At 46.7% G+C, this 25,570-nt stretch overlaps 1 protein-coding gene across 1 annotated transcript; it reads right to left on the reverse strand.

Annotated features, from left to right (window-relative positions):
- Positions 1 to 25,570, reverse strand: LOC145341541 (E3 ubiquitin-protein ligase SIAH1-like). Its single transcript, XM_080186518.1, has 2 exons — positions 24,944 to 25,570; positions 1 to 735 (listed from the first exon to the last, which is right to left on the reverse strand). Exons 1-2 carry the CDS (start codon positions 25,436 to 25,438, stop codon positions 178 to 180), a joined length of 1,053 nt encoding a protein of 350 aa, XP_080042644.1. The 5' UTR covers positions 25,439 to 25,570; the 3' UTR covers positions 1 to 177.

Below are 25,570 nucleotides of genomic sequence, written 5' to 3' on the forward strand. Positions count from 1 at the left end.
TGCTCTGAAATATATATTTATTTAAAAAAAGCTATGATGGTAACATAATTTAAATAAATTGGCACAGTCAATAAAGCTTCACAATGATCTCGTGTCTAATCTAGAGAAGACAGACAGAAAAATAAGCAACAAGTCATCACAACATTGGCAATTCCGAGCACTGCCGCCACATAAATATCATGAACAGCAAGTCGAAATGGTCACGTTAATTCCCAGGTTGCCATTGTCCGCAAAGAGGTGGGCGATGGCCGCGTCAAAGACCAAGCAGTCACTGTTCATAATGGCGGTGGCGACACCATCGTGAATGGAGCGCGGCGTGGCCTCCCACGTCAGGCGGCGACGGTTGCCGTTCAGCTCCAGCCGGTACGCAAAGTTCTCCGCCTGCTTGCGGGCGCCAATCAGCAGCACGATGGCGAAGAACTGCTGGTGGCCCTCGTACTTCTCCTGCTTCTCCAGCACCAGCATGAAGTGCCGCCCGAAACAGGACTGCATCATGACCCAGTCCACCGCCCCGGGCAGGTTGATGTCCGTGGCCAGGAAGACAATGTCCTCCCCTTGGAGGGTGGTGATGCTCTTGTGGACGTGCACCAGGTGCGACATCACCTGCTCCAGGGAGCCCTGCCACTTGCACGAGGCCCCGGGGCAGGGGCAGGAGTATGGGCGGTACTCGCAGGCATCCTCGTGGTCTGGCTTCTCGGTGTGATGGAGGGTCAGCAGACATCCAGTTGACGCATACTAAAGGACGACAGAGAAACAACAAATGTTTAATAACGACACCCTCACACTCTCCATTCAACACTGGCTCTGCCTTTTCAATAACTCAGTTCCACTAGATATTGTTCAAACGGGGACATTAAAAAACTGCCCAGTTCACGTTACCTACTGTCCTCATTAGTTAGACTTTGTTTTGTGGTGAAATTCAAATAGCATCTGCTTATATTTTTATAAGAGAGAACAGGAGCTTCATTGATAACAGGAAACTCCCCCTTATGGCACAATAGTTAGCACTGCTGCTTCACACTGCCAGGGATCTGGGTTCGATTCCTGGCTTGGGTCACTGTTTGTGTGGAGATTGCACTTGCTCCCTATATCTGCGTGGGTTTCCTCCGGGTGCTCCAGTTTCCTCCCACAGTCCAAAGATGTGCGGGTTAGGTGAATTGTCCATGCTAAATTGACCTTTAGGGTCAGGGGGACCAACAGGATAAATAGCTTAGAGGATAGGGGCTGGGTGAGATTGTTGTTGGTGCAGGCTCAATGGGCCAAGTATCCCTTTCTGCACTGCAGGAATTCTGTTCTAGCAAGGCTCAAGACTAAAAGGAAGAATTTATATAGCACCTTCATGAACCCACTTTACAGCCAATGATATTTTTGAAGTGTCATCACTAAGGAAAACAGCAGCAAACATTAGAATCGCAGTAAGTTCAAGAAGACAACTCACTATCATCTTCTCATGGGCAACTAGAGATGGGTTAAAAAAAAATGCTGGCCCAGCCAGCAACACCCACATCTTTATCAATGAATGAAAGTAATTGTGTGCTGAAAGATTTGCAAAACATAGCAAGGTGCTAATAACTAGAAAATCCACTTTCAGTGATCCTGGCTGATGGATAAATATGGCCGGGGGAGGGGGAATGGAGAAGGGGAATGGGGGAGGGGAGAGAGGGAAGGAGGGAGAGCCCCCTCCCAAGTTAGTGAAGCGGGAGCTTTTATTTTCACCCTCGAGAGTAGGTGGAGGTCTCCATTCAATGTCTCATTTGAAAAGTGGTACCTCTGACAAGGCAGGGCTCCTCCAGCACTGCGCTGGAAACCTCAGCCTGGATTTAATACTCCAGTTTCTGGAATCAGACTTTGAACCCACCACCTTCTGACTCAGGGTCAGTAGGCTGGCACTGAGACATACCAGCTAAAGAAAGCCTTAGAGTCTAATCCACGCTGAGGCTAATCGGGGTTTAGCTGATGGAGGAGGAGGAGGCAGTGGATGCTAAATCCGGGTTCAGGTCTGCATTGGGGAAGAGACAAAAGGAAGAGAAGAAAACGAAGAGATGAAAGAGATTTGTAACAGCAGCTCGTTTACTCACAGTACAGCACAGTAAAAGGTCACCGCATACTAAGTACCTGACAATTTCTTTGCAAGTCAATTTATTGATAAACCCAAAACACCATTCCAATGCGGACTCTCACTCAGTTGAGCCATCTGAGAGATGGTCATTTTGCAAACTGGCTTCACATGTTTACACACTGCTCAAGTCCAATTATCTTCATCTGGTGGCAAATCGCACATTGAGATTGTTATAATCTGAATATGTAATTCACTGTAGCTTCTGTAAAAGGACCAAATATTTCCTTTCCTCAGTAATATTGGCTACCATCTAATGAAAAACTGTAATTATCCCATCTCCAACCATCTCTACTTCACCCACACCTTTCTCTACTGTCTCTCAATTAGCAACCTGCTTGTACTGGATGTTCCCCTCCAACCCCCAAGAAATCTTTGCACATAGAATTATAGAATTTCTACAGTGCAGAAGGGAGCGATTCAGCTCATTGAGCTTGCACTGACAACAATCCCACCAGACCCTGTCCCCATAACCCTACATATTTACCCTGCTAATCTCCTGACACTAAGGGATAATTTAGCATGGTTAACTCACCTAACCCGCACATCTTTGGACTGTGGGAGGAAACTGGAGCACCTGGAAGAAATCCACGCAGGGAGAATATGCAGATTGCACACAAACAATAGCCCTAGGCCAGAACTGAACCTGGGTCTCTGCTGCTGAGAGGCAGCAGTGCCAACCACTGTGCTGTCCATTACGTAAAACATTAATGGTTACTACATAGCTTCATGTAAAAGCACAGGCAAAGCATTGCAATATACAGCAGTCTAGTCTTCATTCAAACTGTTGAATCATATTTTGAATCCCTGCGTGGGATTCCTCTGGGTGCTCTGGTTTCCTCCCACAGTCCAAAGATGTGTGGGCTAGCTGGACTGGCCATGCTAAATTGCACCTTAGTGTCCCCAGTGTTTAGGTTAGATGGAGTAGCCATAGTAAATGTGTGCGGTTACAGGGATAGGGTGGGGTAATGAGTCTGGGTAAGATGCTCTGTCAGAGAATTGGTGCAGACCTCATGGGCTGAATGGCCTCCTTCTGCACTATAGGGATTCTATGAATAACACAAAGTTACTATGCTAACACTTGTAATGACTTCAATCAGGCCCTTGAGATTGGCCTATTAGAGTATGAGCTCCCTGATTAAGGATCCAATTGATGGGCCAATCAGGGCATCTTTGCCTTGTACTTAACTGGGACTGTCAGTTCCTCTGACACCCCCCGGAGGTAGACTGCTGACTGCGAGCACTGTGTTCTGCTGTTTGTAAATAAAGGTGGTGAAGGGACTTCTATTTCTGAAGACTTATGACAACACTTTTAATTACGTTCATTAACTTATGTTACTGGATCAAATTATGACCAAAAAATGCTAAAAACAACTTTTGGCAGTTAGCATTGACTATAAATTCAACTGGACCAGCCAAATAAATATGACTAAGAGATTAGAGGCTGGGAATTCTGTGACAAGTAACCTTCCTCCTGTCTCATCAGAGCCTGTCTACAACCTACAGGGCACAAGTCAGGAGTGTGATGAAATAATCTCCACTTGCCTGGATGAGTGCAACAAAACTCAACACCACCCAGGATTGGCAGCCCATCCATCACTTTAAAAATATTCACTCCCTCTATCGGTACACAATAATCTGTATCCTATAGAAGATGCACTTGCCAATGCTCCTTCAACAACATATTCCAAACCCACACCTCTGGAGCCAAGAAGGGCAGCAGATGCATGGGGACTTGCAGGTTCCCCACCAAGCCACACCACACCCTGGTTTGGAACTGTATAAGCACTTTTTTCATCTTCGTTGGTCGAAAATCTGAAAACTCCCTTCCTAACACCACACGGGCCACCACAGTTCAAGAAGTCGGCTCACCATGGAGCTTGTGAAGATCAACGAGGGCAGGGTGATAAATGCTGGTTTTAGCAGAGACACTTGGATCCCATGAGAAAGGCATTGCTCAGTTGGCACTGGGCCTCAGACCAGGGAAGTCACAAGTTTGGTACCTCAGACTTTGGGAGTTAGCCTGGGATTCAGCTGAGGATATTACAACCGGCATCGAAGAAGAGGAAAGGTTGGCACCTGCTCAGAACCTGAGTGCCCGTGCCCACTTTTTGCAAGAGCTCCCCAATTAGTCCCCATGCCCCTTCTGTTTCTCCACTGCCCTTACAGCACCAGGGATGCAGGTTCAATTCCCGGCATGGGTCACCGTCTGTGTGGAGATTACACAATCTCCCCGTGTCTGTGTGGGTGTTTCCCCTCCGGGTGTGCTGGCCACGCTAAATTCTCTTTCAGTGTACCCAAACAGGTGATGGAGCCACTAGGGCATTTTCACAGTAACTTCATTGCAGTGTTGATGTAAGCCTACTTGTGATATTAATAAACTTTAAACCAGGCATATAATTCCACAGAAGTGTAATTTAAGCACAAAGAGTAATAGCAGGCTTGAAAAATCGAGTCATGAAATAAGGGGTGTTGACACAAAATATTCCAATGATTCAAATTCCCTTTCGTCATTGGGTGGAATGGGAGGGGTGGAAACTGTGAACGGAGAGCTCGAGTGAAAAAACTTACAACTATTCTTAGATCATAGATCATAGAACCCTACAAGATCAAAGAGGCCCTTCGGCCCATCGAGTCTGCACCGAACACAATCCCACCCAGGTCATACCCCCATATCCCTACATATTATACCCACTAATCTCTCTACGCGCCCCTGGACACTAAGGGACAATTTCTTAACACGGCCAATCAACCTAACCCACACATCTTTGGACTGGCGACACTTCAATCCTGAAGTGGGTTACTGCTAACCCCCGAGTATATTTTGATGGGTAGATGAGGGCTTAAGCGCAGCAAAATGAGACAGCATTATGCAAGTTGTTGGAATTCAGGATATAATTGATTTGACTGCCCCAAATCCATCACTCATTCTGCTCGATGTCCAAGGCACTAGTAACGTACTGGATGTGACAGAGAAAGTGAGCTTGCACGGGAAATAAAAAAAAAACCATGCATGAAAAAAAAAAGTCACTTTGCTAAGAAATGCGGCTGGCGTCTGGGGAAATAGAAGGTCTATCGCTTCACAATGAGTCACATGTCAAAACAGCTGCCGGGGAACTGGAAATGCCAGGACACGGCCCACGTGGCAGTGAAGAGCGATGCTGTGTGGGTGTTCGCCACAGTATGAAGCTGCTGAGCTCAATAAACCAGTCAGACTAGGAAGGTAAGTGCTGCACACTGACCCAACCGTTTCCAGAACTGTAAAACCACAACGCTGCAAGGAGTGCATCTAGAATTTTCCAACTGTTGACAAAACAGATAGTTAACTGACAACTCAAACACCTACTCGTCACTAACGACTGCCCCCCTACTGACATACGGCGAGTGGCTACCGACCCATCTGATACCAGCGACCAGCCACTTCTTAGCTACCCCATGACACCCCCCTGGAGTCAGTCCGGTACAGCTGGTGACACTCCTGCCTCAGAGACAGAAGGTGTGGGCTCGAGTTCCTCATTTATTTATTAGTGTTTCGAGTAGGCTTACATTAACACAGCAATGAAGTTACCGTGAAAGTCCTCTGACTGCCACACTCTGGTGCCTGTTCAGGTACGCTGAGGGAAAATTTAGCGTGGCCAATGCACCTTTTTTCTTGGTCATTCGTGGAACATAGAATCATAAAAGCCTGCAGTGCAGAAAGAGGCCCTTCGGCCCATCGAGTCTGCACCGACCACAATCCCACCCAGGCCCTACCTCCATATTATGGCCACTAATCCCTCTAACCTACGCATCCCTGGACACTAAGGGGCAATTTCTTAGCATGGCCAATCAACCTAACCCACACATCTTTGGACTGTGGGAGAAAACTGGAGTACCCGGAGGAAACCGGAGTTTCCGGAGGAATGATGACATGTTCATCATTGAACAGCCAGCATTTTTGCCCCTCCCTAGCTGTCCTTGAGGGTCAACCATGTTGATGTGGGTCTGGAGTCACATGTAGGCCAGACCAGGTAAGGACAGCAGATTTCCTTCCCTAAAAGGACATTAGCGAACCTGATAGGTTTTTTCAATAACTGATAATGGTTTCATGGTCATCAGTAGATTCTTAATTCCAGATGTTTTATTATTTCAACCAAAGTCTACTGTCTGCCATGGCAGGATTCGAACCCAGGTCCCCATTTTTTTTTTGGATTAATAATCTAGCAAAAATACCACGAAGCCATCCCCTCCCCATACCAGCAAGTCTATCGGACTGCGGGAGGAAACCGGAGCAGCAGGGGGAAACCCACGCAGGCACGGGGACTACATGCAGTGAGTCAAGCCAGGAATCGAACCCGGTCCCTGGCACTGTGAGGCAGCAGTGCTAACCACCGTGCCACCACGCTGCCCACATTTCTTACATTACAACAGTGATGACAAGTGCTTCACTGGGTGTAAAACGCCTCGCGGCATCCAAGGTTGGGAAAATCGTGATAGAAATACAAGTCTTTCTTTGCAATATGTCATTGGGCCACCCCATCCACGTGCAGTAGATAAATTAACTTTGATACTTTTCATTATTCATGAGCCAGCTCCCCGCGGCCTCCCAGTTTGATATGTTCTTCACCTCTGGTCAAACAGAAATGACTTTCTGGTAAATTGTTTTAAATACCAAACAGAGTATCCATGGGAATGTAATTTGACTAGTAAAAACGCTTTATCTGTCTCCATTTTAGATAATACGACAGAATTCATGAAGAAGTGTTAATAGGGTTGGTGTAGAAAGAGTTTCAGGGGAACTTTCCGGGGAATCAAAATTCAACAGATATAAAAAAAGAAAAACATTTGCATTTATGTAGCACCTTGCCCAGGGAGATGATGGTAGAGTGGTACGGTCACTGAAATAGCAATCCAGTGACCCCAAGTCTAAGGCTTTGGAGACATGGGTTCAAATCCCACCACAGCAGTTGGTAAAATTTAAATTCAACTAATAAAATCTTGAATTGAGAATTAGTTTCAGTCTTGGTGACCACGAAACCATCTGGTTCATTCATGCCCTTTAGGGAAGGAAATCTGTCATCCTCACTTGGCCTGGATTACACGGCATGGTGGCACAGTGGTTAGCACTGCTACCTCTCAGTGCCAGGGACCCGGCTTCGGATCACTGTCTGTGTGGAGTTTGCATGTTCTCCCCGTGTCTGCACGGGTTTCCTCGGGTGATCTGGTTTTCTCCCACAGTCCAAAGATGTGTGACTCTGGGCTTGTTACTTTCCTGACAAGGCAATGCTCAACAGCATTTGCCACTTGCAAAGAATGCAGAAGATAGCAGAGTGTCCATGGATCCTATCTGAAACTGATTGAAAAAAAAAATCTATACTGTTCATTCGCTGGTTATATCTGCATAAGTTTCTTAGTCATTTTTGAAACAATTGTTTTCGAATGCTTTAAAATGTGCCCACGTAGGGCAATGTACCTCAACTTTAAAGACATCTGCAGAGGCATGAGGTCAGCACGGCGGCACAACGGTTAACACTGCTGCCTCACAGCGTCAGGGAACCAGGTTCAATTCCGGCCTCAGGTCGCTGTCTGTGTTGCACATTCTCCCTGTGTCTGCATGCATTTCCTCCAGTTTCCTCCCACAGCCCAAAGATGTGTGGGTTTTGTTGACTGGCCAATGATAATCCTCCCTTAATGTTGGGGGATTAGCAGGATAAATATGTGCTGTTACGGGGATAGGACCTGGATGGGATTGTTGCCAGTGCAGGCTCGATGGGCCGAATGGCCTCCTTCTGTACTGTAAAGATTTCAATAATTCTCATCTAATGATATGTGTGACTCCAGACACACAGCAATGCAGTTGACTCTTAGCCAGCTCTGAAATGGCCTAGCAAGCCTTTCAGTTCATGGGCAGTTAGGGATGGACAACAAATGCTAGCCCAGCCAGCAACCCCCCACATCCCATGAAAGAAAAATTAAAAATTCAGGAAACCCAAAAGCTCTAATTTTTAGTGAATTATACTTGAAGTATAGACACTGTACACAGCCAATTTGTGCACAAGCTCTCACCAACAGCAATACAATGACAGCAGGAACAAGGGAGCAGGAGACGGACAATAATAGGATTAGAATAATGACCAGATATTCTGTTTTGGTGTATTAATGAAGGCATAAATATTGACTGGGGCACGATTCCTTTTCAAAATAGTGCCATGGAATCTTCTACATCCATCTGAGGGAAGCAGCTTCTGACAGATTTAACATCATGTCCAAAAGATGGCATCTCCAACAATGCAGCACTCCCTCAGCACCACATTCAAGTGTCAGCCTAGGTTTCTTTACCCCTCCCCCCCCACAAGCCTCTGAACTGGAACCTGAGGCAACGATATGTTGACTCGGGTGAGAGTACTATCATAGCTGATTGATCGCCAATAAGAGTTAGTCATTATTACATCCAAAGGAATTCAGGAGATAACTCAGTGCTTAAAGAGCGGTTACAATGTGGAGTTTGCTACCCCATGGAGTCGTCGGGGTCAATGGTACAGATGCATTTAAGAGGAAACTAGATAAGTGCGCAGGGGAGAGGTGAATAGAAGGTTATGTTGATGTGGTTTGAAGAGGAGGCCTGGCATACGGCCAAAGTGGAGGATAAACAATGGCATGTACCAGTTGGAACAAGTGGCTCGTTGTTGTGTGGTAAATTGTACTGGACGCTGACTCATATCTTTCTCCAGATGATACTAAATTCGCTACATAGCCTACACACATTATCTGATGCCACTGTTCTGATACACACTTGCACCTACAGACCGCGGCCCATAGTCAAAACTCCAGCATGGTGGCATAGTGGTAAGCACCATAGCCCAGGGATCCAGGTTCATTTTCAGCCTCGGGACGGTGTCTGTGTGGAATCTGCACGTTCTCCCCATGTCTGCGCAAGTTTCCTCCGGGTGCTCTGGTTCCCTCCCACAGTCCAAAGGTGCGCGGGTTAGGTTGATTGGTCGTGCTAAATTGACCCTAGCGTCAGGGGGTATAGCAGGGTAAATATGTGGGATTACAGGAATAGGGCCTGGGTGGGATTGTTGCAGGCTTGATGGGCCAAATGACCTCCTTCTGCACTGTAGGGATTCTATGATCTTTGCACTGGTTCTTAGCGGAAAATTCACTTTGTCCGAACTCTCAAGGGCAAATTGATGGGAGATCCACTGTTCTATATTGGTCGTGTGTATGCTGTGCACTCCTTGGCATCACAATTTTAAAGCTGTGCTTTTAGTATAAAGAAAAGCCCTACCATCAACCTGGCAACACAGCAACAAAATCCTACGTCACTTTATAATGGAAACTGATGAATCATGTGTGTCAGGCTGTAATTGGAGCCACTCCACTCCTATGCCCACATTTGCTGGCTATTTTTAGGACTTGTTCAACTTGTTATATTCAGGCAGGCAAATTGCAGGACTTGATTCAATAAATATGGTGATTTGTGGTCCTTCCTTAGAAGCTGCTGGATTGTTGTAAAAATCCAACTGGTTCACCAAGACCTTCACAAGCCCTGCCTTGCTGTTCTGTCCTGTGTGTGCCCCTTAGCAGCCACTCAAGTTAGTAAAGTAACCCATTATAAAACACAGTGATCACACTTCCAGCCTGTTGCAGGAACAGACTGCAACCCTGGGGGTTGGGGTCTTGATGGATTCTGGCCTTCGAATAGTGGCTCAACAGCTCCAGCCTTCTCCGACTCACGGTTAGCAACACCAACAGGACAACTGACCCAATTGCAAATCGCACCGTATTTACTATATTTGAATAACTATCTCAAACTCAAAGGCAACTGCTGATAATTCTGCCCTTGCCTAATTGCCCTCAAGAAGGTGGTGGTGAGCCATCTGCTTGAACTACTGCAGGGCAGCACAGTGGTTAGCGTTGCTGTCTCACAGCGCCAGGGAGCCGGGTTCGGTTCCTGGCTTGGGTCAGTGTCTGCGTGGTGCCTGCATGTTCTCTCCGTGCGCTTCAGTTTCTTCCCACAGTCCTAAAAGATGTGCGAGCTCAGTGGATTGCCCCCTTAGTGTCAGGGGACTAGCTAGGGCTTGGGTGGGATTGCAGTTGGTGCAGACACGACGGGCCGAATGGCCTCCTTCTGCATTGCAGAATTCTACACACAATACATCAGAGCAATTTTGATCATTCATTTCACTTTAAGAATCTATCACATTGCTGTGGTTCTGAGTCCCATGTAGGCCAGACCATGTACGGATGGCAGGTTTCCTTGCCTAGAAAGGACGAGAGTGAACGAGATCACTATTTACAACAATCTCATGGTCACCATTACTGATACCATTTTTCAAACTCCAGATTTATTGGCTAATTGAATTTAAACGTCTTAGTTACCAATGGTGGAATTTGAACTTGGGTCACTGGCACATTTGTCTGTGCCTCTGATTCACCATCTAACAGAGGTTTAGTTTGGAGGTCACATTCGTTAATTGTTTATGTTGGCGTGGCGTGCTCTATAAGCTTTGGAAACAATCAAAATATTCCGCTGACCTTTGTATTGAGCAACTGTTTTTAAAAATACCGTAGGCCTTGAGACAGGCTGAAGGAATATCAACCAAAGTAAGACAGGACAAAAAGTGATGCAATCTAGTCATTAAGTGGTGGACTTTATTTTAAAGAGTAATTTTCCACCACTCCTCTTTCTAAGGTGGTGACTGAAGTTAGGATTCAATAGTTCTTCAGGCACTGTGTTGAACAGGCAAAGTTTAGAAAACAGAATCAAGGAATAGTTACAGAAGTAGGCCATTTGGCCCACTGGCCCGTGCTGGCTCCCTGGAATTGCAACTGAACTAGTCGCACAGCCCCCAGCCGTTTCCTCGCAACCCTGCGCATCCTCTCTTCATGGATAATTGTCCAATTCTCTGTTGAAAGCCTGCACTGAATCTGCCTCCAGCACACAGACAGACAGACAGACACACAAAGACAGTGCATTCCAGGTCACAGCAGACACAAGTGATCTCTTAAAATTAATCATTTTAAAGTGGACTTGCTTCTACACAATGTGGGAGTACAGTACAGAAGGCAAGTGTATGCGCCAAATTAAGTCTGTTCTATCAGAGCAATCACACTCCCACAATCACAGTTTAAAAATATTTTAGCGTGGGCCTGCATTGATTGATGCACGCTGCAAATAATGACTTGGGAAGAAAGTCATAGATTCATGCTGTGAAGTGTACCTCTAGCCTCTTGAGTCTGCACTGACTAAACTACACGAAACACACTTTCCAGCAGTTAGGCCGTAACCTCAAATGTTATAACATTTCAAATACTCACCCATGCACTCTTTAAAAGTTGTGCGGTTTCCCACTCCTCCCAGGCAGACATCCCACCACCCTACAGGGGAAAACATTTCTCCCTTGGGGCCCGTCCTGTCCTGTCCCTCATCTTAAAAATCGAGTCCCTTCATTATTGACCCTTCAACTAAGGGGAATAGCTGCCTCCTGTCCATATCTCTGTAACCTTGGGCAGCACGGTGGCACAGCGGTTAGCACTGATGCCTCACAGCTCCAGGGACCCGGGTTCGATTCCCGGCTTGGGTCACTGTCTTTGGAGTCTGCACGCTCTCCGAGTCTGCGTGGGTTTCCTCCCACTGTCCAAAGATGTGCCGGTTAGGTTGATTGGCCATGCTAAATTGCCCCTTGGTGTCCAGGGATGTGTATGTTAGAGAGATTAGCAGGTAAATATGTGGGGTTTCAGGGATAAGGCCTGGGTGGGATTGTAGTCGGTGCAGGCTCGATGGGCCAAATATATAAGATCATAAGGACTAGGAGCAGGATCATAAGATCATAAGGACTAGGAGCAGGCCATATGGAACCTCGAGCCTGCTCCACCATTCAATAAGATAATGGGTGATCTTTTCATGGACTCCACTTACCCGCCCTCTCACCAGAACCCTTAATTCCTTTACTGTTCAAAAATGTATCTATCCTTGCCTTAAAAACATTCAATGAGGTAGCCTCAACTGCTTCACTGGGCAGGGAATTCCACAGATTCACAAGCCTTTGGGTGAAGAAGTTCTCCTCTCCAGTCCTAAATCTGTTCCTGCTTATTTTGAGGCTATGCCCCCTGGTTCCAGTTTTACCCGCCAGTGGAAACAACCTCCCTGCTTTTATCTTATCTATTCCCTTCATAATCTTATATGTTTCTATAAGATCTCTCATTCTTCTGAATTCCAATGAGTATAGTCCCAGCCTGCTCAGTTTTGCCTCATAGGCCAACCCTCTAAATGCCGGAATCAACCTGGTGAATCTTTCCTGTACCCCCTCCAGTGCCAGTATATCCTGGCCTCCTTCTGCACAGTAGGGGTTCTATTGTTTAATACAGAATTGCACTGTGCTCAGTGAACATGGGAGTATACAGAGGGGCACCCACGTTTTGGTGCCGTTTATGTTGAATGCTCTTCCCAACCCTGGTGAACACAGCTTCAGTCACTCAGATACCATCCAGCCTACGGGGGAAAACATTTCTCCCTCAGGTCCCCACAGAACCTCCTGCCCCTCACCTTAAAAATTAAACCCTTTGTTATTGACCCTTCAACTAAGGGAAGCAGCTGCGTCCTGTCCATATCTCTCTAACCTTATCTCAAACATATCCCCACTCAGTCTTCTCTGCTCTAAAGAAAACAACCAAAGTCTACCCATCTTCACAACTCAAATTCTCCATCCCAGGCAGCATCCTAGTGAATCTCCTCTGCACTCCCTCCACTGCAATCACATCCTTCCCATAACGTGGCAACTAGAACGGCACACAGTGCCTAACCAAAGTTTTGTACAGCTCCAACATAACTTCCCTGCTCTTACCACAACTGATAAAGGCAAGAATCCCATATGCCTTGTCAACCACCCTATTAAATTTGCCCTGCTGCATTCAGCAATCTGTGGGCAAGCATCCAAGATCTCTCCGTTCCTCTGAGCTCCCTAGTGTCTTGTCATTCACCAAGGACTTCCTTGTCTTGTTACTCTTTCCAAAGTAGGGTAAGATGCTCCTTCGGAGGATCGGTGCAGACTCGATGGGCTGAATACGTAAGAACTAGGAGCAGGAGTAGGCCTTCTGGAACCTCGAGTCCATTCAATAAGATCATGGCTGATCTTTTTGCGGACTCAGCTCCACTTACCCGCCTGCTCACCATAACCCTTAATTCCTTTACTGATCAAAAATCCTTACCTTAAAAACATTCAACAAGGTAGCCTCAACTGGGCAGGGAATTCCATAGATTCACAACCCTTTGGGTGAAAAGGTTCCCCCCCAACTTAGTCCTAAATGTGCTCCCCTTTATTCTGAGGTCATGCCCTCAGTGGAAACAACCTCCCTGCTTTTTTCTTACCTATTCCCTTCATAATCTTATATGTTTCCACAAGATGTCTCCTCATTCTTCTGCATTCCAATGAAGATAGTCTCAAAATCTCCTCACAAGCCTCAATTCCAGAATCAACCTAGTGAATCTTCTCTGCACCCCCTCCAAAGCCAGTATATCATGGCCTCCTTCTGCACTATAAGGGTTCTATGGTTCATTGTATAATACAAAAGTGCCCCGTGCTCAGTGAACTTGGGAGTATACAGATGGGCACCCATATTTTGGTGCTGTTTTATGTTGAATGCTCTCCCCATCTCTGCTGCACACAGCTTTAGTCACCTGCAGTCACCATCCAGCAGTTTTGCTGAACTGTTTACATCAACAGTGTGCCCTCAGGATTGTGCACATGATACTTCAGTGCTTGATAATTAAGCATCTTTAAAAAAATAAGCAATAAAAATCAGCAAAAGAAAGCCGTCACCCATCAAAGTAAAAGCATTTAAACAAAAAAAAAGTTACCTTCTCAACATTAAGCTCTCAAAAACAAGCACAGGCCACAAGAAAAAAAAAATTGAGTCAAGTTAAAAGGAAGACGCAATTATTCACACACTTTCAGCCCTCAGCCAGCAGCTTTTGTTTAGATTGCTGTTTTGGGGCCTGCTACTAAGTTGAGGCAATATAAATCACTGGAGATAGTTAGTACCCAGGGGACATGCAGTTATAACCTTACTCTTGGTAGACGATGGCAGGTTGACTCTAGATCAACAACTTTCAGGTTGTGATCGGTGTGGTAACTATGGTTAACTGCATCAGTGCTCTGCTGCCTTCGCTCCTCACTTCATTACCTCATTTCCAAGATGGCGCCAGAGCAAGTGGACTTCTTGCAAGCTGTGCCCAGCATAACTTCTATCTTTCACTCTTGTTTTATGCTTCTGAAACTTCATTCTAATTCTTTTAAACTCTGCACCCTAGCTATGACTATAACACTACATTCCGCACTCCTTTCCTTCTCTATGAATGGTGTGCTTTGTCTGTATAGCGCGCAACAAACAATACTTTGCACTAGATGTTAATACACGTGACAATAAGAAGTCAAATCAAATCCAGAGCATCATCGCTCGATCAAAGTGTTGTGCAGGCAATCTTACTCTGCCTTCCCTTCCTAACTTTTTTTATCCTTATTGGAAGTATTAACTAATTTAATGCACCACACATTAAGTATCAGAGAGCACTGGACCCAGTGAAACCAAAGGATCCTGGCTATTTTTTAAAATTCATATTGGGCCATGGGCATCACTGGCTGGGCCAGCATTTATTGCCCACCCCTAATTGCCCAAGGGCAGTTGAGAGTCAACCACATTGCTGTGGCTCTGGAGGCACATGTAGGCCAGGCCAGGAAAGGATGGCAGATTTCCTTCCCTAAAGGATATTAGGCAAAACAGATGGGGTTTTTCTTTTCAACAATTGACAATGGTTTTATGATTAGTAGATTAATTACAGATTTTTTTTATTGAATTCAAATTCCATCACCTGCCGTGGCGGGATTCGAACCTGGGTCCCTAGGATATTAGCCGAGTTTCTGGATTAATACTCTAGCAATAATTCCACTAGGCCATTACCTCCCTCTTCCACTTGTAGCACTGAAGATCAGCTCCCAATGTTGCTATTATCCACTTGTGTTTGCTGATCCAAATTGACTTCCAGTCTCCCATCATCTCAAATTTAAAATTCTCTGCCCCCATGTTCAAATCTCTGCGTGGCCACATCTACGCCTGTGCGTGTGACCTCAAACAGCCCGATCAGGCTCCAAAAACTGCACGTTCCTCCAGGTCTGGCCTCTTGTGCAGCTCCCATCTCCACATCTCCAATAGAGTCAGTGGGTAAACTTTTGAATATATCTCCTCTTATTTAGCACGGCCAATCCACTGAACCCGCATATCTTTCGGACTGGGGGAGGAAACTGGAGCACTCGGAGGAAACCCACGCAGACACGGGAAAAACATGCCGACTCCACACAGACAGTGACCCAAGCTGGGAATCAAACCCAGGCCCCCAGTGCTGTGAGGCAGCAGTGCTAACCACTGTGCTGCCCAGTTAAAAAGGAGGAAGGGAAACTCTTTTTGTATCACTCCTGTAGCAAACAGGGCAAAGTTCTTGACAAGAAAATCACCAGCAGACACACAAGCTGATTCATTACATGAACGTGTTGTGAAAATGTACTTCCTGAAAAAAAATTCTCCTTAAAACGGATGTCAATTTTGTTGCTATTTTAGCCACAACTTCTACACGTCAGTATTTCCACCCAGTTTACAAAAGACACAGCGATGAACAGACTAAGATTTAACTTTTTCCAAAACTTTCTTCTGAAAGTTAACAATATCAAAACACGAGTGATCATTACAGTCAAAATGGAGAAGTGCTGGAAAAGGTCGGCAGTATCTGCGGAGAGAGAAACAGAGTTAACATTGAGTCCAATGTGTCTCTTCCTCGTAACATATCAGTGTCATATTGGACTCCAAACATTAATGCTGTTTCCATGTCCGCTGATCTCTCCAGCACTTTGTTTTCATTGCACATTCCCAGCAGTATTTTACTTTTATTTTATTCACTTGTCCAAGCATCTATCCCACGCTTGTGAATCAGCCAGTTGCTCATTTATTCAACAATTGAGCCATACACTGCCCTCACTTGGTGTCCAAATGCTTTTGGGGGGAGGGGGGTGGGGTGGTGCGGGTGTGCCGGGGACAGAGGAGAATGGGAGGTGTCTGCAGGCTGGAGCACAGCAATTGAGCCACATAACCCAGGCTACATTTTTCCCCACTGTGTTCACAGGACACTGGGGTAAACTGCAGCACCCCAAAGCTACAAATCATCCAACAACAGCACACAGACTTTTGTAGTTTCTTGCAGTCTTGGGCAGAGCAGGAACCATACCAAGCTGTGATACGAGCAGAAAGAATGCTTTCTATAACGCATCTGTAAAAGTTGGAGAGAGTCGTAGTTGACATGCCAAATGTCCTTAGTCCACCGAGAAGGTAGAGGCACTGGAGACCTTTCTTAACTATAATGTTGGCATGGCGGGACACACACACACACACACACACACACACACACACACACACACACACACACACACACACACGGATAGGTTGGTGATCCAGACACCTAAAAACCTGAAGCTGTCGACCATTTCCACTTCACACCCCCCTCCTCCCCGGCATTGATGTAGAAAGGGCACATTCTGCTTCCTGAAGTTGATGACAACGCTTTCGTTTTGTTGACATTGAGGGAGAGATTATTGTAGCCGCACCAGTTCACCAGATTCTCTAGCTCATTCCTGTGCTCCGTCTCATCACTGTTTGAAATCTGACCCACTACGATGGTGTCTTCAGCAAACCTGAAAATCGAACTGGAGGGGAATTTGGCCACACAGTCATAGGGGTATAAGGAGTATAGCAGAGGATTGAGAACACAGCCTTGTGGGGAACCAGTGTTCAGGATGATCGTGGAGGTGGTGTTATGGCCTATCTTTACTGATTGTTGTCTGCGAGTTAGGGAGTTCAGGATCCAGTCGCAGAGGGAGGGGCCGAGGCTCAGGCCACTGAGTTTGAAGGGAGTTTTGTAGGAATGATAGTGTTGGAGGCTGAGCTGCAGTCAATAAATAGGAGTCTGATGTAAGTGTCTTTGTTAGATGTCCCAGGGTTGAGTGCAGGTCGAGGAAGATTGTGTCTGCTGTGGACCTGTTGCGAGGGTAGGCGAAATATGTTGGATCCAGGTAATCTGCGAGGCTGGAATTGACTCATGTAACCTTTTAAAGCACTACATAGTAATGTTGTTATTGCAACGTAACGATGGTGTTAATATAAGCCTAAACTTAAAAAATTTAAACTCCCGTCTCTGGGTTGAAAGGCTCAAGAGCCTATCCAGAGCACACAGTCCAGTGCAGTGCCGAGGGAGTATTGCACATTTGGAGAAGTTGTTTTTCAGATGAGGCGTGAAACTGAGGTCTTGCTTATCTTTTTAGGAGGACGTACAATGCCCTCAAGTCTGTAAAGGGCCAAAATAGAAACCAGATCAACTGGTTATTATCTCACTGCGCATGGGAGCTTGCAACATGCAGATTAATCGCCACATTTCCTGCACTAAGATAATTCTAAAGTACCTACACTGGATGTAAAGCACTTTGGAACATTCAGCAGTCTGAGAGGTGCTATATAAATGCACATATCTCAGTACATCATTGCCCGAAATACCAGGACACTGGCTTAGCCATGTTTCTTGGAAACATAGCAGGATATTGGCCTGCAACATGTTATCACTTTGGACTAAAACTCACTGACCTCATCAGAATCCTGTGATAATCCTTGCTTGCCAAAGCAGGTTTAAAAAGTAACGCAGTCTGCATTTTTGCGTGAAAGCATTCTTCACATGGCGTAGGAACACTGGATACTTTGAATGCCTCACTGAACGCTTCCATCAGAGTCGGGTGTTTGCAAATTAATCCCATCGACTGACTGCACTGCAAACTTTTGATTGTAAGTGAACAGTCAAAATATAAAAAAATGCACGATTTCACTACTCATTCCCACTCGAACCGATGAAAGCTGCATTTGAGGATCACACAAGTGGCAACGAGGAACACACCTGAGGTATTAAGGAGCCATGCCACGCAGATCTGCTGGCTGCATGTTAATTGTAGGAGCAGTTCGCAAAGCTGGCAGATCAACAGATCACAATTTGGGTGTCTCACTATGTCTCTCCACAGGCTCCCTCATGCATCCTAGAACTGCAGAACTGGCACACAGTGGTTAGCCCTGCTGCCTCACAATGCAAGGGACCCGGGTTCGATTCCCAGCCTGGGTCACCGCCTCTGCAGAGTCTGCACAATCTCCCCGTGTCTGCGTGGGTTTCCTCTGGGTGCTCCGTTTGCTCTGAAAGATGCGCTGATTAGGTGCACTGGCCATGCTAAATTCTCCCTTAGTGTACCCGAACAGGCACAGGAATGTGGCGGCTAGCAGATTTTCACAGTAACTTCATTGCAGTGTTAATGTAAGACTACCTGTGACATTAAATAAATAAACTCCAGACACACACAGCTCAAAAGGAGACCAATCCGGCCTACAGTGCGGCTGCCGGCTCTTTTGAAGAAGTTATCCAACCAATTCCACTCCCCTGGTCTTCCCCACAGCCCTGATGAACTCTCCACAATTGAGTATCTAAGTCATTTCCATCTTTCAAATTCACTATTATAATGGACAGACACACACTCTTGAACACTTGGAGAGATATGGATTTAAGCTTATCAACCCTACTGGCTTTATTCTAGTGCTCTGCACACTGCAAAAGGAGGGGAAGGTCTTGCTTTCACCCAACTCCAATAGCCGCACTTGAATAAAATCAGAATGGTGAGTTCAACCATCACCCTGCAACTCTTCCAGCCAAGCGGGTGAAGAGGTGTCATCTATCAGAACCCTCGTCAGGACTACTCGGAGATGTGGAAAAGCAAACAGTGTCACCAACTTTCACCTTAACAATGGTCCCATCACATTGCCATTCACACCAGTGGGTCTTATGAAATGCTAATTAACCCTTCCCCGGGGAATGAGGTGACTGGGGATTGCTGCCCCATCAGCTGTTTCTTCTCACGTGATTCACTTGTTACAAAAGCAGAACTTCACAGCACCAGAGGATCACTCAAACTCCTGCCGATCCTCTGACTCTCAATAACCTTTTAGAAGAACCGTCTTTCAAATATTCACCACTTCTCCAAAGGCACGGTGGCACAGTGGTTAGCACTGCTTCCTCACAGCGCTAGGGACCCAGGTTCAATTCCCGGCTTGGGTCACTGTCTGTGTGGAGTTTGCACATTCTCTCCATGTCTATGTGGGTTTCCTCCCACATTCTGAAAGACGTGCTGGTTAGGTGCATTGACCCGAACAGGTGCCGCACTGTGGCAACTAGGGGAATTTCACAGTGACTTCACTGCAGTGCTAACGTTAAGCCTTATTTGTGACTAATAAACTTTAAATCCATTTCAGATTTCTGTTGTCACCACTGAGAAAACCAGGTCCCATTAACCCAGTATTTTTATTTCACTTGTTCACTGCCCAGGCCAATGTTTATTGCCCATTCCTAATTGCCCTGGAGAACATGCTATTGTGCCACTGCTACCTTGAACCACTGCAGCCCATGTACTGTTGATACAGCCACTGCTGTGAGCAAGCTCACTCCAGATTTCTGACTCAGCTACAATGAAGAAACGGTGACACATTTCCAAGTCAGGATGGTGTATGAATTGAAGAGTGGTGGCCTTCTCGTGGATCTGTTGCCCTTCTACCTCCACCTAGCAGAGTGCAAGAGTTGGGAAAGTGTAGAGTCATAGAGGTTTACAGCGTAGAAACAGGCCCTTCGGCCCAGTTTGTCAACGTCGCCCTTTTTTTAAAATCACTAAGCTAGTCCCAATTGCCTGCATTTGGCCCATATCCCATCTTACCCATGTAACTATCCAAATGCTCTTTAAAAGATAAAATTGTACCTGCCCCTACTATTACCTCTGGCAGCTTGTTCCCGACACTCACCACCCTCTGTGAAAAAAAATTGCCCCTCTGGATCTCACCTTAAAACTATGCCCTCGAGTTTAAACTGGGAAAAGATACTGACTATTTACCTCACTTATGCGCCTCATTATTTTACAGACCTTTATAATATCACCCCTTAGCCTCTTACACACCAGGGGAAAAAGTCCCAGTTTATCCACTCTCTCCTCATAACTCAAACCATCAAGGTAGCATCCTAGTAAATCTTTTCTGCACTCTATCCTTTCTGTAATAGGGTGACCAGAACTATACACACTATTCCAAGTGTGACCATACTAATGTCAACTTCAACAAGAAGTCCCAACTCCTGTATTCAATGTTCAGATCAATGAAACCAAGCATGCTGAATGTCTTTTTCACCACTCTATCCACCTACGAGTCCACTTTCAAGGAGCTATGAACCCTGCACCCCTAGATCTCTTTGTTCGATAACTCCCCCCCCCCCCCCCCAGTGCACTACCATTAACTGAGTAAGTCCTGGCCCTACCAATAACAAAGTCCTGCCCTGGTTCGATCTACCAAAATGCACCACCTTGCATTTATCTAAACTAAATTCCATCTGCCATTCATCAGCACACTTGATCAAGGTCCTAAATAACTTTCTTCACTATGTCACCAATCCCGGGGTCATCTGCAAACTTACTAACCCTGCCTCCTAAATTCTCATCCAAATTGTTAATATAAAAGACAATAACAGCAAGGCACACTGCTGATCATAGGCCTCCAGTTTGAAAAATAACCCTCTATAACCACCCTCTGTGTAGTTGAAGGATCCTTGGCGAGATGCTGCAGTGCATACTTCAGATGCTGCATACTGCTGCCATTGTGTATCAGTGGTGGAGGGAGTGGATGTTGAAGGTGGTGGGTGGGTTGGTTTGATGCTGTTAAGCTTCATCAATGGTGATGAAGCTGTATGCCTTCAGGCAAATGGAGAGTATTCCATCATTCTCCTGACTTCTGCCTTATAGATGGCTTTGGAGAGTCAATAAATCCATCAACTGTCCCAGAATTATCAGCCTCTGACCTGTTCTTGCAGCTACAGTATTCGTATGGCTGGATCTGTTCAGTTTCTGGTCAGTGTTGACTGCCCTCAAGGACGTGGTGGTGGGGGGATCCAACAATGTTAATGCCAATGAATATTAAGGGGAGGTGGTTAGATTTCCTTGTTGGAGACAGTCAGAGCCTGGCATTTGTTGGCACAAATGTTACTTGGCACTCATTAGCCCAAGCCTGAACACCGTCCGGGTTTTGTTACATGTGGGATCAGACTGCCTCGTTATCTGAGGAACTGCAAACTTAATGTGCAATCATCAGAGAAAATACCAACTTGTGATACGTTGGTGAGAGGGTTATTCAGATGTCTGGCCCTTGGATACATCCCGGAGGATGTTCAATTATATAAAAACAGCCATAGTTGCCACAGACCTGGGATTTTTAATCTTCTAATTGGAAAGTCAATGCTGCAGAGACTAAACAAACAAATCACAATTTCAATCCACCAAGACTATTTTACAGAAAGAGACAGCAGAACATGTTTCAACTGTGAATGGAGTACACAAGGTTCCAAATACACATCTGCACAGAAATCCTGATTCTGAATGACCCTGTCTCACAGCCAGAGCAGATTCCAAGCTCTCTGACTTTTGAGGACTCTCCATTCACCTGACGAAGGGGGTAACCCCGAAAGCTAGTGAGTATATTATCAAATAAATAGGTTGGACTAAAACCTGGTGTTGTCAGACTTTTTACTTTTGAGGAACACAAAGGCTCACTAAAGATCACAAGTAATTGGATTCATAGAAACACAGAATCCCTACAGTGCTGAAGGAGGCCATTCGGCCCATTCAGCCTGCACCAACCACAATTCCACCCTATCCCCATAAGCCCATATATTTACCCTGCTAACCCCTTCCTCCCCCAGAACTAGGGTCAATTTAGCACGGCCAATCAACCTAACCTGCACATATTTGGACTGTAGGAGGAAACCGGAGCACCCAGAGGAAACCCACGCAAACACAAGGAGAACGTGCAAACTCCACGCAGACAGTGACCCAAGCCGGAAATCAAACCCAGGTCCCTGGCGCTGTGAGGCAGCAGTGCTAACCACTGTGCTACCGTGCCACCCTTAAAAAGGTGGCTTTGATGCCACATTGGAGTTAAGAAATTCTAAAGAAATGCATTTTTTTAAAAAGATTTCTACTTAAAAGCAAAATGACTTCCAAGTTATTGAACTGCAAGAAAAGCCACACAGCTAACACTAACATGTGCATCTAAATGCAGCACTGGTTGACTTCTTAAATGTTAAATTCTAGCTGCAACTCAACAGCACAAGACTGTGCCTTACATGTTGTTTAGTAGGGCGTTTCCCAACCAGTGTATCGTGGCACACTGATGTGCCGTAAAAGCTCAAGTAGACCAGGAAAAAAAAGATTCAAAACTCATGTAATTGAACTAAAATGCATCTTCGCCCTCAGCTTTTGGCTGGCATCTCTAAGACCTGATAACTCTCGGGCTTCCCGTGCGTGCGCTGACAGGCAAAAAGCCACATGAGCACGGTTTAAATTTTTTTACGTTGGTCAGGCCCATGCGCATTGACCCAGTGGACTTGGAGTTGAAGACAAAGGTCCCACACGTGCCCCGACAAAAAGCAAAAACTCAAAAAGGTACAAAAACCCCTGGGAGAAGCAAGAGAGGCAAGTTAAAAACAAAGTTCCCAGTAAGGGAACAAAGAAAATGGGAGACATGCCTCAAATATAGAGGTGTGATATGCCATATAAAAGGTTAAAACCACTGTTTTAGTACTTCAGCCCCTCACTGCTCCCCTGCTACTTTCAATGGGGGCCAGCATTACCCAATCACTCTTTACTCTTAAATAGATGCTTTTCCAGTTTTGCCTTTCAACACCATTCACTAAGTTTATTTATTAGTGTCACAAGTGGGCTTACATAGACATTGCAACAAAGCTACTGTGAAAATCCCCGAGTCACCTATTCGGGTACACTGAGGGAGAATTTAGCATGGCCAATGCACCTCTAGCCAGCACGTCTTTCGGACTGTGGGAGGAAACCGGAGCACCCGGAGGAAACCCACACGGACACGGGGAGAATGTGCAGTCTCGCACAGGCAACGACGCAAGCTTGGTCCCTGGCGCTGTGAGGTAGCAGTGGTAACCACTGTGCCACTCTACTACCTTCTATACCCAATCATTCCCAATCCCTGCTCGGATACCAGGAATCTTCCTGACACCGTCTCCAGGCTCAACTATCTCCCTCTGCCATTTTCATAACCCTGTACTGCTATCAGCTCAGTAACAAGTCTCACAATACCAAGTTAAAGTCCAACAGATTTATTTGGCAGCGCTAGCTTTCGGAGTCTCAGGCTCCTTCATCAGGTGAGTGGCAGCTGTGTTCACAAACACATGTACAGACACAAGCTCGGTTTACAAGATAATGGTTGGATTGCGATTCTTTACAGGTAATCAAGTCTTAAAGATACAGACAATGTGACTGGAGAGAGGGTTAAGCACAGGTTAAAGAGATGTGTATTGTCTTTAGTCAGGACAGTTAGTGAGATTTTGCAAGCCCAAGGCAAGCCATGGGGGTTACAGATAGTGAGAGATGAACCCATGTCACACTTTTTTACTGTGCTTACCCCAGTCCAATGCCGGCATCTCCGCATCACTGCTATCAGCTGCCAGCTCACAACCATCACACGGCCAATGCTAATCCCCCAAGGTAACAACATTGCCAGATTCGAGAATAACAATCTTCCTTCTTACCTGCATGATATTTCTGCCATTCACTCAGCAGATCCACAGGTCAGGAGTCAATGGCACTTAAATGGAACACTTGTGTCTCAGTGATCAGAGCCATTCTGCTACTGTCTTTGTGGAGTTTGCATATTTTCACCATGTCTGTTTCCTCCACGTGCTCCGGTTTCCTCCCACACTCCCAAAGATGCGTAGGTTAGATGGACTGGCTACGGTAAATGGCAGGGTTACAGGGATAGGATGGAGCAGAGGGCCTAGGTGGCATGCTCATTCTGAGAGTCTGCAGACCGATGGGCCAAATGGTCTCTTTTGGCAATGTCAGGATTCTATGATGTTACAGGCAAACTACAAAGGGGCAGGGACAGATGGTCCATCACAGGGTAGGCCTAATATCCAATGGTACCTGACTCCCAGGAAGCAAAATGCAGACACCATGTTAAGGGGACTTCCACACTTAACCCTAGCGATGAACACACAGGCTGTTCCTTGAGGCCTGCCACCCAGCAATAGTGAAGAGTCAGAGTGAATAGTTTTTGTTTGTGAATGAGAGTATTTTTCTGCCTATAGGAAGCATTCAACTTCCTATAGCTTCAGAGCTACTGAAATGAGAGAAAAGATGGAATCGTAGTATAGAATCCCTACAGTGACAAAGGAGGCCATTCAGCCCATCAGCTCTGCACTGACCACAATCCCATCCAGGCCTTATTCCCATAACCACATATTTACCCTGTCAATCCCCCTGACACTAGGATCGATTTAGCACGGCCAATGCACCTGACCCACACATCTTTGGACTGTGAAAGGAAACTGGAACACCCACAGGATACGCACACAGATATGGGGAGAACGTACAAACTCCACACAGACAGTGACCCAAGCCGGGAATCGAACCCAGCTCCCTGGCACTGTGAGACAGCAGTGCTGACCACAATGCCACCATGATGGTGAGGGCTGGAATGTCAAACCCACTCAACAACAGTGATGTCTGCCCTTGGCTAACCCTTTTGGCATCACTGTTGGTTGACATTCCACAAGCCAACCCTCCCCACCTTCTCTAAGGGTTCTCCAAGCAAGAAGACACACCGGGAGGGGGTGGGGTGAGGGGGGGGGGGGACCACGGTCTGAGGCGAAAGGAGTCTTACCTTGCAGGGGAAGAGGACAGCCGAAGCCACTTTCTCCATGGCCAGATTGCGAATGCTGGGGGTGAGGGAGCCCCGGCAAGTGGGGCAACAGGTCAGCTTCTGGCGGCAGGTGTTGCAGACCAAGTGGCCGGCCTGGCATTGCAGGATGGGCGGCAGGACGTAGTCGAAGCAGACGGGGCACTCGAAGAGGGAAGTCAGCTCCTGAGCGGCGGCGGCGGCGGCTGCAGCGGCGGCGGCGGCAGCAGCGGCCACCGCCTGGTGATGGTGCAGCGGCGGCGGCGGCGGCGGAGGAGGAGGCGGCGGAGGAGGGGGGGAAGCGACCCCGATGATCGCCGCCGCCGCCGCCGCCGTCCCGCAGCCGCCCACAGCCCCGGCGGCAGAGACAGCCGAAGAGGAGGAAGCTGCTGCTGCTGCCAGGCCGCTCGGGGCCGGGGACAGAGCCGGGTGCTTGCTGGCTTTGCCCCCGCCGCTGGCCGCTCCGGGAGGATGGCTCATGGCTGGTGAGCAGGAGCACAGGGCACGGGTCTGGGTCTCCCTCTCCCTCCGCCCGGCCTCCAGCCCCCCGCTCCGCTCCGCTCGCAGCCGAATGTTTAGAAACAAAAAAAATCGCAACACCGCGTTCTAGAA

Source organism: Carcharhinus amblyrhynchos, chromosome 3 (assembly GCF_965287045.1).
Source record: "Carcharhinus amblyrhynchos chromosome 3, sCarAmb.v2.hapA, whole genome shotgun sequence".
NCBI classification, from domain to species: domain Eukaryota; kingdom Metazoa; phylum Chordata; class Chondrichthyes; order Carcharhiniformes; family Carcharhinidae; genus Carcharhinus; species Carcharhinus amblyrhynchos.

Excerpts from the sequence above, each read along its gene's own strand:
- LOC145341541 (XM_080186518.1), bottom strand. The coding sequence starts at position 25,438 with ATGAGCCATCCTCCCGGAGCGGCCAGCGGCGGGGGCAAAGCCAGCAAG. Across the intron at positions 736-24,943 it reads CTGTCCTCTTCCCCTGCAAG|TATGCGTCAACTGGATGTCT; the intron begins GTAAGACTCCTT and ends GTCGTCCTTTAG.